Raw genomic sequence first — 12,465 nt, 5'->3', positions numbered from 1 at the left:
TGGACAAAGCATATGTAACCTTTGATGCTCCTCCGTCTCAAATGAAGGAGGAGAGAAATAATGGTTAGGAGTGAAATGACATAGAAATAACCTTGGGGAAATAGCCCAAACAAGGTATTAACACAACCTTTGAACACCCTGGTGCAAAATCCATATACAAGGGATTGACCGACAGGGCATACAAATCACCGACTCCCTTAAACAATGCTACTATCAGTGCCATTTTGAGAGTTAAAAACGTATCAGTAACTGTTGTCAAGGGCTCGAATGGAGCACCTGAGAACACCTCTAAAATAACAGATAAATCCCATAAAGGAATGCGGACGGGACGTAAAGGTCTAAGCCTGTGTAGAGGCAAGAGAATGTGTACCAATAGAGACTCCATTGATAAGTGCATGTTTAGCCGCTATAGCGGCAACATAGACCTTAAGCATTGCCGGGGCAACCCCAGCCCCGAAATGCTTCTGCAAAAATTCCAGCACTGTATTTTATGTACTGGATTTTCACTTTGCTCTGTACACGAAGAAGCAAAAATACACCACTTAAACATATATAGCCTCCTCAGTGATGGAGCTCTAGCATTTTGAATGGTATCAACCACAGCAGGGGATAACCCATCATTCAAAAGAGTGCCTGGTTGAGGGGCCACACCCATAACTTCCATAAGTCCGGCCAGGGGTGCCAAAAGCTGCCCTGTGCCTGAGATAACATGTTCACTCTGACTGGAATCTCCCAAGGGTGTATTTTCCAGGAGAGAGACCAGAGTTGAAAACCATACTTGAGATGATCAATATGGCGCCACTAACAGAAGCCGAACCCGATCCTCCCAAAACCTGTGCAGACCTGCGTGCAGCAGAATGATCGGTACAAATGCGTAAAGACGTGCTCTTGGCCATTGATGCACCAGTGCATTGATGCCCAGTGGTTCCGAGAGAGAAAACCAGAGGGGACAGTGCGACATCTCGCTCAAAGTGAACAGGTCCACTTACGATCTGCCGAACCTCCTCCAGATTTGTTCCATAATCTAAGGATGTAATGTCCATTCTCTGGGCATCAGACCCTGTCTGGACAGGAGATCCGCCCACAAGTTCAACCGGTCCAGAACATGTATGGCTCGTAGAGGTAGTACATCGTCCCGTGCCCACTGAAGAATTTGACGTACCAGCCTTAGCATGGCACGAGAGCGCACCCCTCACTGGAAATTCATGTAGGACACCACCGTCCTGTTGTCCGACCGGATGAGGACATGACTGTCCTGAATCTCTGGAAGGACAAACCTCAATGCCAGCAGCACCATGAGCATCTCCAGCCAGATTAGGTGCCAATATTGCAGCTGGCCATTCCAGACCTCATAGGCTGGAAGACCTTCGTGCACAGCGTGCCAATCCGTGGATGAGGCATCTGTCGTTATCCCCTTGCGGCAACACACCTGTCCCAATAGAACGGCCAACATCAGAAGGCAGGTCCATTTGCATGGCAGCAGAGTTTGGCAGCATACACATGTCACTCTGAAGGGACGAAGCACATGTGTCAGTGTTTGAAGTCCCTTTGTAGAGTTCATCCAGCACTGAAAAGGTCTCACATGCAACATACTCAGGGGAATGACAGTGGACACCGTAATCATGAGCTTCAAAAGCCAGTGAAATGTTCTTGCAGGGAGAACACGTCCCAGTCTGAACATCGCTAGACACTGGCTTAATGACAGAACATGAGCTGGAGACAGGTGCATTTGCATCGCATGCGAGTTCAGCTCCACACCTAGCTCAAGTGGCTGAGAACATCATCTCGAAGTCTCTGAGTGAGCTAACACCAACCAATCGTCAAGATAATACAAAATGCAGATGCCTTGAAGCCTCAAGGGCATCACAGCTGCATCCATGCATTTTGTGAAAGTGCATATTTTAATGGCGATGTCTCATGGCACACATGGTCTCTCCCACATGTTGTTCATCAGAAAATGCCCGCCGAGCTAGGCCTCAGAGCATGCCCGACTAGACACACGCTTTCGCTCAGGGGGAGGGCTACAAACACAGGATTCCGTTGTCCGTTCACACTCCTATCTTCTCAGACACAAAGCCAAAATCCCAAATGGCTCCAGCACATGGAACTTCAAATCTGGAGGCCGTAGAACTGGAACAAGTGAGGATAACGGCTCATGGTGAGAAATTGCTAGCCTCTATGATGCGCCGCTGTCCTCGTCGGTCCCTTGTAATGTTTGAAAAAAACACATTGAAATTGCTCAGAAATGTACGCCGTGTCAACGACGTCCTTACGTGTTTGCCACTCAAAAGTGAGAAAAATAATCCTCGCTTTGACGTGAGTCGCTAGAAACAAACACGGGCTTAGACAATTTGTGCACTGAAGAACAGAAAATCTGACTCGATGGCGCAAAAGCAAGCGTCTTTATTGAGCCTGTGACGTAGCTCCTTAGGGGGCATCACTTAAGTGCCATCAGCCAATACATTGGCATGATTGTATAAGGGCTTCAGACAACGTGACACTCAGTCGGTGTCCCATAGCGATCATACGCAGCTCGAGTTCCACGAAAGGGAACCAGAATATTATCTTCGGTTGTTTCCTGGGCCAGCAGCGCATGCCAGTTCTGTAAGCGTTCGGTGTTGTTAGGCTCCATGACAGTCTGCTCCTGGGTTTTGTTCTTCAACATTCTCCTTTTCCACTTCCTCCTGTTGCTGTTGCTCTCACTTAGGGCTTTATTCTCAGGTCACCTCAACTACAGTGTTGACAGCTCCAACCAGCCAGACTCCTGAGGAGAACAGAAGTGTGTGTTTGTTTATTTGTGTTAGTGTGTATGCTTGTGTGTGTTACAATCCAGTTACTTTTTTGTGGCAAAAACACTACTTAGATGCCACAGTTTAAGTACAAATCTGTCTTATCTGTCTACTTGTCTATTTATCTGTCTGTCTGTCTGTTTATTCTGTAATGTGTTTTTTCTCAATTGCACTCTTGCTGCAAAGCTGGGCAGTATGGAATATTACAAAATGAAAATCTCCCGGGGAGTTTGGAACAAATGAAACTGAAAGAGTGAAAGCTGTCTGCCTGCTTTTTAGCAAGGCCTCTCAGAAATTTGTATTGAGAAAGGAAAAGGCTTTCAGATTGTATAAAGTACTCTATCTTTCAAGCAGATTACGTGCTAAATCAATCTTCTAATCGTTTTTTACAGTCGTTCACCAAGCACATTTAAAACAAATGTTTGCTTTTACATTTGACTAAAAAAAATCCATGATTTCTTTTTGAGACTTCATAGTTTTACGATATGTTGGACAGAAGAAAATTACACTGTCATTTAGCATTTCATGACTAAGTGAAGCACTGTATTTGTGATTCCTCATTTCTTCTTTTAGTTTCCAACATGATCTTTATAATTTATGATAATATAAGAAGAATACAACAATTATTTATGATCAGAGTGACTGATTAAATAAGAAAAGAGAGAAGAAAATGTAGATTGCTCTCCATTTTTAAGAATTTCTTGTTTCAAAAACTTTATCAAACATACCTTGATTGAACTGCTGAAAACAAAAAAACAAAAACAAAACAAGAGACAAAACAAAACAAAACATAAATCCCTGGCCACTTGTTCTCAAATATTTTATTTTATTTGTTTTACATTTTTGCAATTTTTACAATTGTATTGGGGCTCCTACTAGAACCAGAATGTAAATATGTAACACCTACAAAGTCTTACAGTAGTGAATAAATCCTCAGTGATGGTTTTCACATGCCTTTTCCTCCTGCTAGGCAAGTTCACATGCATCGAGGTCCGCTTTCACCTGGAAAGACAGATGGGCTACTACCTGATCCAGATGTACATTCCCAGCCTGCTCATCGTCATCCTCTCTTGGGTCTCCTTCTGGATCAACATGGATGCTGCACCTGCCCGTGTCGCCCTGGGAATTACCACAGTGCTCACCATGACAACACAGAGCTCTGGATCCAGGACATCCTTACCTAAGGTCAGAGTGTGCTCAGAGTAAACCCTTGTTCTTTATATCTTTAACAAATACGCTGCATCACTGGTCTCAAATCAGCATTAAAGTGTAAATTCTACCAACATGCATACATTTTTCCTTCCATTCATTCTTAGTTATCATTTATTAATGCAGCCTATAGTGGAATGTGTAAAGCTCATTCATGTGTGAAAGCAGGCGGACAGTATGTGTTGCATATTAAAAACTCATAAATGTAGCATTGAGTAACATCATAATTACACATTCCAGAAAACAGGCTTTTCACCTGGCAGATAATTATCTCTGATTATAGTAGAGTAGGCTCAGTGTTAAAGGGATAGTTCACACATAAATAAAATTATGTCATCATGTACTCACTCTCAAGTCATTCCAAACCCATATGACTTTCTTCTTTCCGTGGAACACAAAAGAAGATGAGACAGAATGACAACTTTACTATTCTCTTTCATTGCATCCATGCAATGAAAGTGAACGGTGACTGAAGCTAACATTCTGCCTAACATCTTTCTGATTTAGTGTTCCACTGAAGATAGAAAGGCATGCGAGTTTGAAAGAACATGACGGTGAGTAAATGATGACAGAATTTAAATTTTTGAGTGAACTATCCTTTTAAGGACAATGATCTGTCATGAATAAATAAAATCAGACCGATCCCTGTGCTGTTCAGTAATATAACGGCTGGGTTAATCAAGGCATCTGAGTACTACTGTGTTTGTGTGTCTCTGTCAAGTAGGTGTCCTATGTGAAGGCCATTGACATTTGGATGGCTGTGTGCTTGCTTTTTGTCTTCTCTGCCCTGTTGGAGTATGCTGCAGTCAACTTTGTTTCACGGCAACACAAGGAGCTCTTAAGGTTCCGACGGAGAAGAAAGAAGTCTGGCAAGGTATGCATTGTGCGAGAGTTCACATTGGAAAACTTGTATTTATGCAGACTTTTCATGAATCACTTGTTTCATACACTCTTAGAAAAAAGGTTCTGTTTAAGGTACAAGGCCGTCATTGGAGTGGTACCCTGGGTAAGGGTAAATATATGTGCCCTCAAGGAGACCTAAAGGCAATTTATCTGTACACAGAGTAACAAAACATGCAAATATACCTTTAAAGGTACAGTACACAGTAGGTCATTAGAGTACAGCAATGTACCCAAACTGAGTTATACATTTTAACTAGAGGTACAAAAGAAGGTCCCCTTGAGGGTGCCACCCCAATGATGGCCCTTGTATCTTAAACAGCACCCTTTTTTATGAGAATGTTTTCTTGTGTCACTATAGCATCTCAGTGGGAACTCTCAAATATTGTGTTTGGAGACTTTTGTATTCATCATCCATCAAAAGCATGAATGGGAAAGGAAAGAAAGTTCCCAAGCAACTGATAATAAATGCAACTGTTTGGGCCAGGGTAGCTCAGCGAGCAAAGACGCTGACTACCACCCCTGGAGTCACGAGTTCGAATCCAGGGTGTGCTGAGTGACTCCAGCCAGGTCTCCTAAGCAACCAAATTGGCCCGGTTGCTAGGGAGGGTAGAGTCACATGGGGTAACCGCCTTGTGGTCGCTATAATGTGGTTCTTGCTCTCAGTGGGGCGCGTGGTGAGTTGTACGTGGATGCCGCATGAGAATAGCATGAAGCCTCCACACGCGCTATGTCTCCACGGTAACGTGCTCAACAAGCCACGTGATAAGATGCGTGGATTGGCGGTCTCAGACATGGAGGCAACTGAGATTCCGCCACCCGGATTGAGGTGAGTCACTACGCCACCACCAGGGTTGGAGAGTAATGGAATACATGTAACGGGATTACGTATTTAAAATACAAAATATAAGTAACTGTATTCCACTACAGTTACAATTTAAATAATTGGTAATTAGAATACAGTTACATTCAAAAAGTATTTTGTTTACTGAAGAGATTACTTTGCATTTTATTGTCATTTGTTTCATTTAATATTTAGTCCTTTCAGATGGAAAACATTTATACATATATATGATGTGATCCAAAGTGCATTTGAACAGCAGTGAAACACTTTCTTATGATGTAACATTCATATGAGCAGACAGAGAAGTAAGTTTGAAGTAAGTTTGGAGCAGAAGAAACAGAAATAAACCTTGTGTAAATTGTCAGCTTTACGCTAAGTTAAAATGCTATTTCTAGCCATTTTACATGCACATGTTACCAGGCACGATCATATTTTTTTATCAAGAAAATTCACATTGGATCATGATTTCTTTTTTTCTAGTAAGACCTTTGATATTAGGGCAAAAATCATATTCTTGATAATAATTTTTGTATTGTTTTCCTGTATAAATATCTAAAAGTCCTTAAAACAAGATCAGTTAGATTTATCTATTGTTTTAGAAACAACACTGCATAAGATATTTAGGTTTTTCAGAGAATGTATTTTTAACATGTGTATTTTGTCTTACTGTACTGGCAGAGTTTTTATAGTGAAAAAAATCTACCAGTCCTGAAGAAGTAATCCAAAGTATTTAGAATATCTAACAGAATACATTACAAATTACATTTTACAGCATGTATTCTGTAATCTGTAGTGGAATACATTTCAAAAGTAACCCTCCCAATCCTGGCCACCACGAGGACTTAGAGCACATTGGGAATTGGGCATACCAAATTGGGGATAAAAAAGAATGCAACTGTTAATGTGAGGTGGTCTTTACCAGGTCTAACCTGATATGTTCCAATATTCATCAAGTCACATGTGCAAATGTGCTGTAGTACTGAATATCAGTGTGGCTGCGATTGGGACATAGGTTAATATCAATTAACTGACATTTCAGACACAATAGTGCCAGCTATTTTGTTTAATTTCACTCTGCCATTGAAAATTGTTTTCAAAGAAGCCAAAGCAGGATCAAGCATTGCCAAACAGTGAAACATACCAGTGATGCTATACAAAATTATGACTTCAAGTTATAGTTTTCCTGTATTATTACTATGGTTTCAATACGAATATCATGGTTAAAATATGGTTACTGTAGTAAAACAATGGTAAATTAATTGCGAGTGAACGCGAAACTTATTGTGAGGGAATGCTAACTATTGCGAGGGCACACAAAACGTATTGTGAGGGAACAAAAACTATTGCAAGGGCACGTAAAACTATTTTAGAACAAAAAAATCCCACTCTGTCCCCTAAGAGTCTCCGTACAATAACAATAACAATAAATTAAAATGAAACAAATGAGGAAAGTGAAAATGATAGAAAGAAAGACAGTGCACAAGATACTGACACAGACACTAAAACAAGCAATGAAATTGAAAATTCTAAGGGAATCCTTAACGTGCCCTCTGTTAGGAGGGGCACACCTATCGCTATTGGACTTGACCAAAAGTGCAGCAGATTAGCGGTGCTGATTTGGAGACTGATGGAATTTCTTTGCCTTCTGGACTCGGCTCAGAAAAAGTCAGAATACTCTTATCACACACAGTTCAACTGATGGAATGTGCAAATTTTGCAGGCATGTTGAGTTGATCTGATGTAAACCAAGATTATGTGTTAAGAGCTTAGATGAGTTTAGATGTAAAAAGATCACAAATTAACATTAATCTGTAAATGATTATGTATTTAATACAGTACAATCTGGTTTCTGTGCAAATGTGACTTGAATTAACCACCTGGAATAAACACTTTTAAGATGATTCTTAGTCCCAAACAATTGCACTCCGATGTGAGTCCCAGATTGTTATTCCTATATACAATACTGCCCCCTAGAGGTGATCAGTAATTAGTACATCTTCATGGCATATCAAGCTACTTCTTAATAATCATAACAAGTTTATTTCAAAGCTAAAGCCTGCTGAACAGTTCAAAGATCATATTGCAATTTTGGTCTGTTTATACACTGTCTCATCGGAGTGGATTAAAATTGCATGCGAGCAGGGATATTATTTTCCCTGCCTCTGTGGAGTTGGAGATTAATGACTATGATTCCAGGCTTACCCAGTGGAATATTCTGGTGATTTTTTATTTTTATGTATTTTTTTATTATTATTATTTTTATTATATTTTTTTTTCCAATAAGAGATGGAATAAAAATAAGCGTATTAAGTTTAAGGGGCATTTTGAAATGGATGGGCATGCAATTCAGCCACAGATTTAAATGTTATAGTATTGGTTGCAGCATTCTGTTTAAGATGAAACCATATTATTTTACAATAATGCACATATTTCATGAAATTTAATTTCTTTTACATGTTTGTGCTTGTGTACAATTCTTTTTTAAATACCACCTACTGCTTAAAAATAAATTTCACCCTAAACTGAAAATTGTCATTATTTATTTAGTCATGTCGTCGTAAACCCATTTGACTTTTTTGTCATGACAAAAGGAGATGTTAGGCAGAATGTTTATGATCAACAGCCTTAGTCACCATTCACTTTTCTTGCATCTTTTTCCATACGAAGAAGTGAATTGTGACTGAGGCTGTCATTCTGCCTAACATCTCCATTTGTGTTTCATGGTAGAAAGTCATATGGGTTGGGAACAATATGAGGGTGAGTGAGTAATAGATGACATAATTTTCAGTTTTGAATGTTCTGCCCCTTCAATATGCACAATCAACAGGCATGTGTATAGTATGATATCCTGCATGTTGTGAGCTATTATATTTTATTAGTTTGCATGCTTTGTTTCTTTCTCTCTTCAAACGCATGTGGTGCTGAAAGGTTATCAGTCAAACATTTGATGAGGAGGTTACCGAGTCATTGCGTCATATCAATGGCCTGTGCAGTGCCAAGCCCGTTTATGGATCAATGGGCCAACTCGACGAATCAAATGGCATGGTAAAGAAACAGAGAGTACAGTGCTTCATCCTAGTCCCTTCTTTTGAGCGATGAGATCTTGATATGATTACTCCCCTTCCCCACCATGTGTCCACCATGTTCATTTTACTGTATGTGCAGTTATCATGAAACAGTAAGTCATGACATCCAGTAACATTTAGTTATGGGGAAATGATCATAATGTCAAGATTAAAACAGACTCATGATTGTTTTATGATTCACATGATTATGGATTCATATGATTGTCATTTGCAGTGAGCAAATGTCCTTTTTTAACAAAACAGTCAAAAGTCCCTATTTAGGGAGCATAACACACTGCATTCAAAATTCAAAAGTTTGTCACCAACATACACTGGTGAGGCCTTACCTACATAACTGTCAATTAAAGAAAAACGTATTTTACAATTCCTACATACATTATGCACACAAGCCATTTAGCAAAGCTCAATTCCTCAATATTGATATACTATATGATAGAGTAACATGAGGTTTGAATTTATTAATAATAATTTAACATCTGTAGTTTCCCCAAGTGTGTTTATTTTAGGAGAAATACCTTTCAGCACTTAAAGGAATTGTTCACCCAAAATTGAAAATTCTCTTATCATTTACTCAACCTCATGCCATCCCAGATGTGTATGACTTACTTTCATCTGATGAACACAAACAAAGATTTTTAGAAAAACTGTCTCAGATCTGTTGGTACATACAACACAATTGAATGGTGGCTAGAACGTTTAAGTTCCAAAAAGCAGCATAAAAGTAACCCATTTGACTCCAGTGGTTTAATTCATTTGTTCAGGAGCGATATGATAGGAGTGGGTGAGAAACAGATCAATATTTAAGTGTTTTATTTTTTATTTTTTTTTTTTTTTTTTTTTTTGCCAATTCATATTCTTCATGAATTGAATTCATGAATTCACCACCTACTGGGCAGTAAGGAGAATTTATATTTCTTTTAAAAAGGGGATTAAATATTTATCTGTTTCTCACCCACACATCATATTGCTTCTCAAAATATAGATTTAATCACTAAAGTCTTATGGATTACTTTTAAGCTGTGTTTTTTTTTTTTTTTTTGGAGCTTCTGACCACCATTCACTTGCATTGAATGGACCAACAGAGCTGAAATATTCTTCTAAAAATCTACGTTTGTGTTCAGCAGAAAAAAGTCATAAACATCTGGGATGGTGTAAATGATGAGAGAATTTTCATTTTTGGATGAACTATAGTTTTAATTGAACCATTATGGCTGAATGTTAGTTCCACTGACTCACATAACATCAAATAACTAAACTGAAGTTGAATTATATGCCTTTCATTTCTTCTATGTCCAGAGCCATTGTAATAAGGCAGAGGATATTTAAGATAGGTGTGAAGGAATGAAGATGCTACAAGTCAAATGTCTATCTGTTTGTCTGTCTGTCTCTCTTTCTGTATGTCTATTTGTTTGAACATAACATATTTTGTGAAAACGGGGAGTGGGGGTTCGGTGTAAGGGGACCCCCCAAGAGCTCTGACTCAATTTGAATACTGCACCTAGTGCAAACAGTCACTCTGTTGTATTTACAATGTAATAAAATGTGTATGTTATTACCTCATATCACACGATTTGCCTATCAGGTAAGCAACAGGTTCAGTAAATGGGAGCCGTACAAGGTCATCTTCGTGTAGGAGTACTAGAGTCTTGATTGCTTTTATCCTTTCCTGTGCTCAGGAGGAGGACATGCGGGAGAGCCGGCTGAGCTTCACGCCCAATGCAGGGAAGGACGGAGCCGTGCCCAAAGCTGCAAACAATGTGGCCACAACACCCTCTAAACCAGCCCTTGCTGCCGGCAAGAGTCATGAGGAGATGAGAAAACTCTTTATTGACCGAGCCAAGAAGATCGACACTGTGTCCCGTGCTGGCTTCCCACTGGCTTTTCTGTTTTTCAACATTTTCTATTGGGTTCTGTACAAAATCCTACGCCATGAGGATGTTCACAAGCCATAGATGGAAAGACATGGCATGTTGCACCATGGGAGGCACAATAGTAACACAGCAATGCTTCATCAAGAAACTCTGATGTTATTATTCGTGTGCAAGACTTCTTGCCAAGATTTAAGCTACATACTGAAATAACTTCCAGAAACTGTGATGTCAAGGACCAATGGCTGCTTTCAATACTTTGAATACTGTTTGTGTTGTACACTCATATGAGGACACTGCGCTCACTATGCAAATGGAAAGGCATCCTTGGGCCTCTGGCACACCTGTCCAACACGTACACACCTAAAACAAAAGCAATCAACACTTCCACACACCTCAGCACTGTTTCACAGTCTGACACAGATTAGACACTATCTACAGCCCTTTGTAGTAACAAATGTGTGTCTTGCACTGGTTTTGTCAACTCTGTTGTCTTCAGCTTTACTGCCAATGTTCTATGTAGGATTTTTTTATATACAGCTACAGTAATTAAAATGCCAAGTATATAACAGAGTGCAAGAGCAGAGATATAGCCTATATTATACACATTTCTAAACACACTGTATGTTGTTGATGATTTTATAAGGAGGCATTGAATAGGTTTTACTAGCAGTTGGTCAGTATATCATTCAGTCCTTGACAACAGCTACTGTATCATTTTATCCAGACACAGACCTGATTGGTGACCAGCTCTAGAAACCAGCATTCAGGCCCCCCCAAAAAAAAAAATCCTGAGCTTAATCTCAAGAATGAACCAAAAAAAAAAAAAAGAAAAAAAAAAAACCTCTTCTGTTTACAGCTATCAACATCTTTACATCAGCTGCTACAAGAAAACAAAGATATCCACCATGAAATGAGCTACATTTTTAGATTTTAATGGGTTGTGTGATGTTGGAAACCACAGAGCAATCAAAACCATTATACCCTAAATTAAATAGTCCTTAAACAAAAGTGTTATTATTTCACTATTGCAAGTACTTTCAAACTTTAACAATGATGCCAGCACAAAAAAGGTGGCTTGGGATAAATACTTTCAGACATGTGTTGCAAATTCATAAATGGAGAAAATATTTCATGGAGGGCTGGATAGAAAGCCTCTCTCTCTCCAAGGGCAATGGTTATATCAGCCAATGTAATTTCCAAGATAAGCTCTAAAAATATTAAATAATAATAGAAATGAAATATTGCCATATATAGTTTGGAATCGAGCAGTTGATAGTTGACTGTGAATCAATTGAAGTGTTTTAAACAGATGTAACAGTATGAATGGTCATCATTAGGTCATTTAATTATTGTAGGATTTTGAGGAACTATCAAATTACATTAAATAATGTTAAATTATTTATTAAGTAATTTATTAAATAACAATATTTAATTCTGCCTTTTTGGAAATTTTACTTTAAATGTGTTTGTAGTGCATTCCAAGAATATCCTAAAGCATATTAATGTCTTGGAAAGATGTGTGTTTGGAAACACAATTTAAATTTGGAAAAAAAATTAAAAAGGCAAATTTGTTCAAATAATTTTATCGTTATTATTTATTCATTATTTTACTAATTTAACAAATTTATTTAAACTCATAATTACATATTCACTGATGTGTTCTATAAACACAATTTTGTGTATTATTGAAATTACACATCCATAAACTGTTTAAAAACCTGGCAAAAAAAAAAAAAAAAAAAAAAAAAAGGGGGACCAGACTTAGC

General features: G+C 38.7%; 1 protein-coding gene across 2 annotated transcripts in view; it reads left to right on the top strand.

The window, feature by feature from the left end:
- The window catches only part of LOC127445456 (glycine receptor subunit alpha-3-like), an 86,891-nt gene extending 74,601 nt beyond the window's left edge, over positions 1–12,290 (top strand). Inside the window, exons 7-10 of one of the 2 annotated variants that reach the window (XM_051705546.1) lie at positions 3,760–3,974; positions 4,723–4,872; positions 8,671–8,787; positions 10,505–12,290. In XM_051705546.1, coding sequence (XP_051561506.1) covers positions 3,760–3,974; positions 4,723–4,872; positions 8,671–8,787; positions 10,505–10,780 — 758 coding nt within the window. In that variant the 3' untranslated portion in view covers positions 10,781–12,290. The remainder of the gene's footprint in view (positions 1–3,759; positions 3,975–4,722; positions 4,873–8,670; positions 8,788–10,504) is intronic. The other variant, XM_051705547.1, reaches the window with a different exon arrangement.
- Positions 12,291–12,465: the final 175 nt, after the last annotated feature.

The sequence above is a fragment of the Myxocyprinus asiaticus genome, chromosome 8, assembly GCF_019703515.2.
Source record: "Myxocyprinus asiaticus isolate MX2 ecotype Aquarium Trade chromosome 8, UBuf_Myxa_2, whole genome shotgun sequence".
Classification (NCBI taxonomy): domain Eukaryota; kingdom Metazoa; phylum Chordata; class Actinopteri; order Cypriniformes; family Catostomidae; genus Myxocyprinus; species Myxocyprinus asiaticus.
Note: the sequence above shows the minus strand (reverse complement) of the source record. Positions and strands in the feature narration are given on the sequence as shown.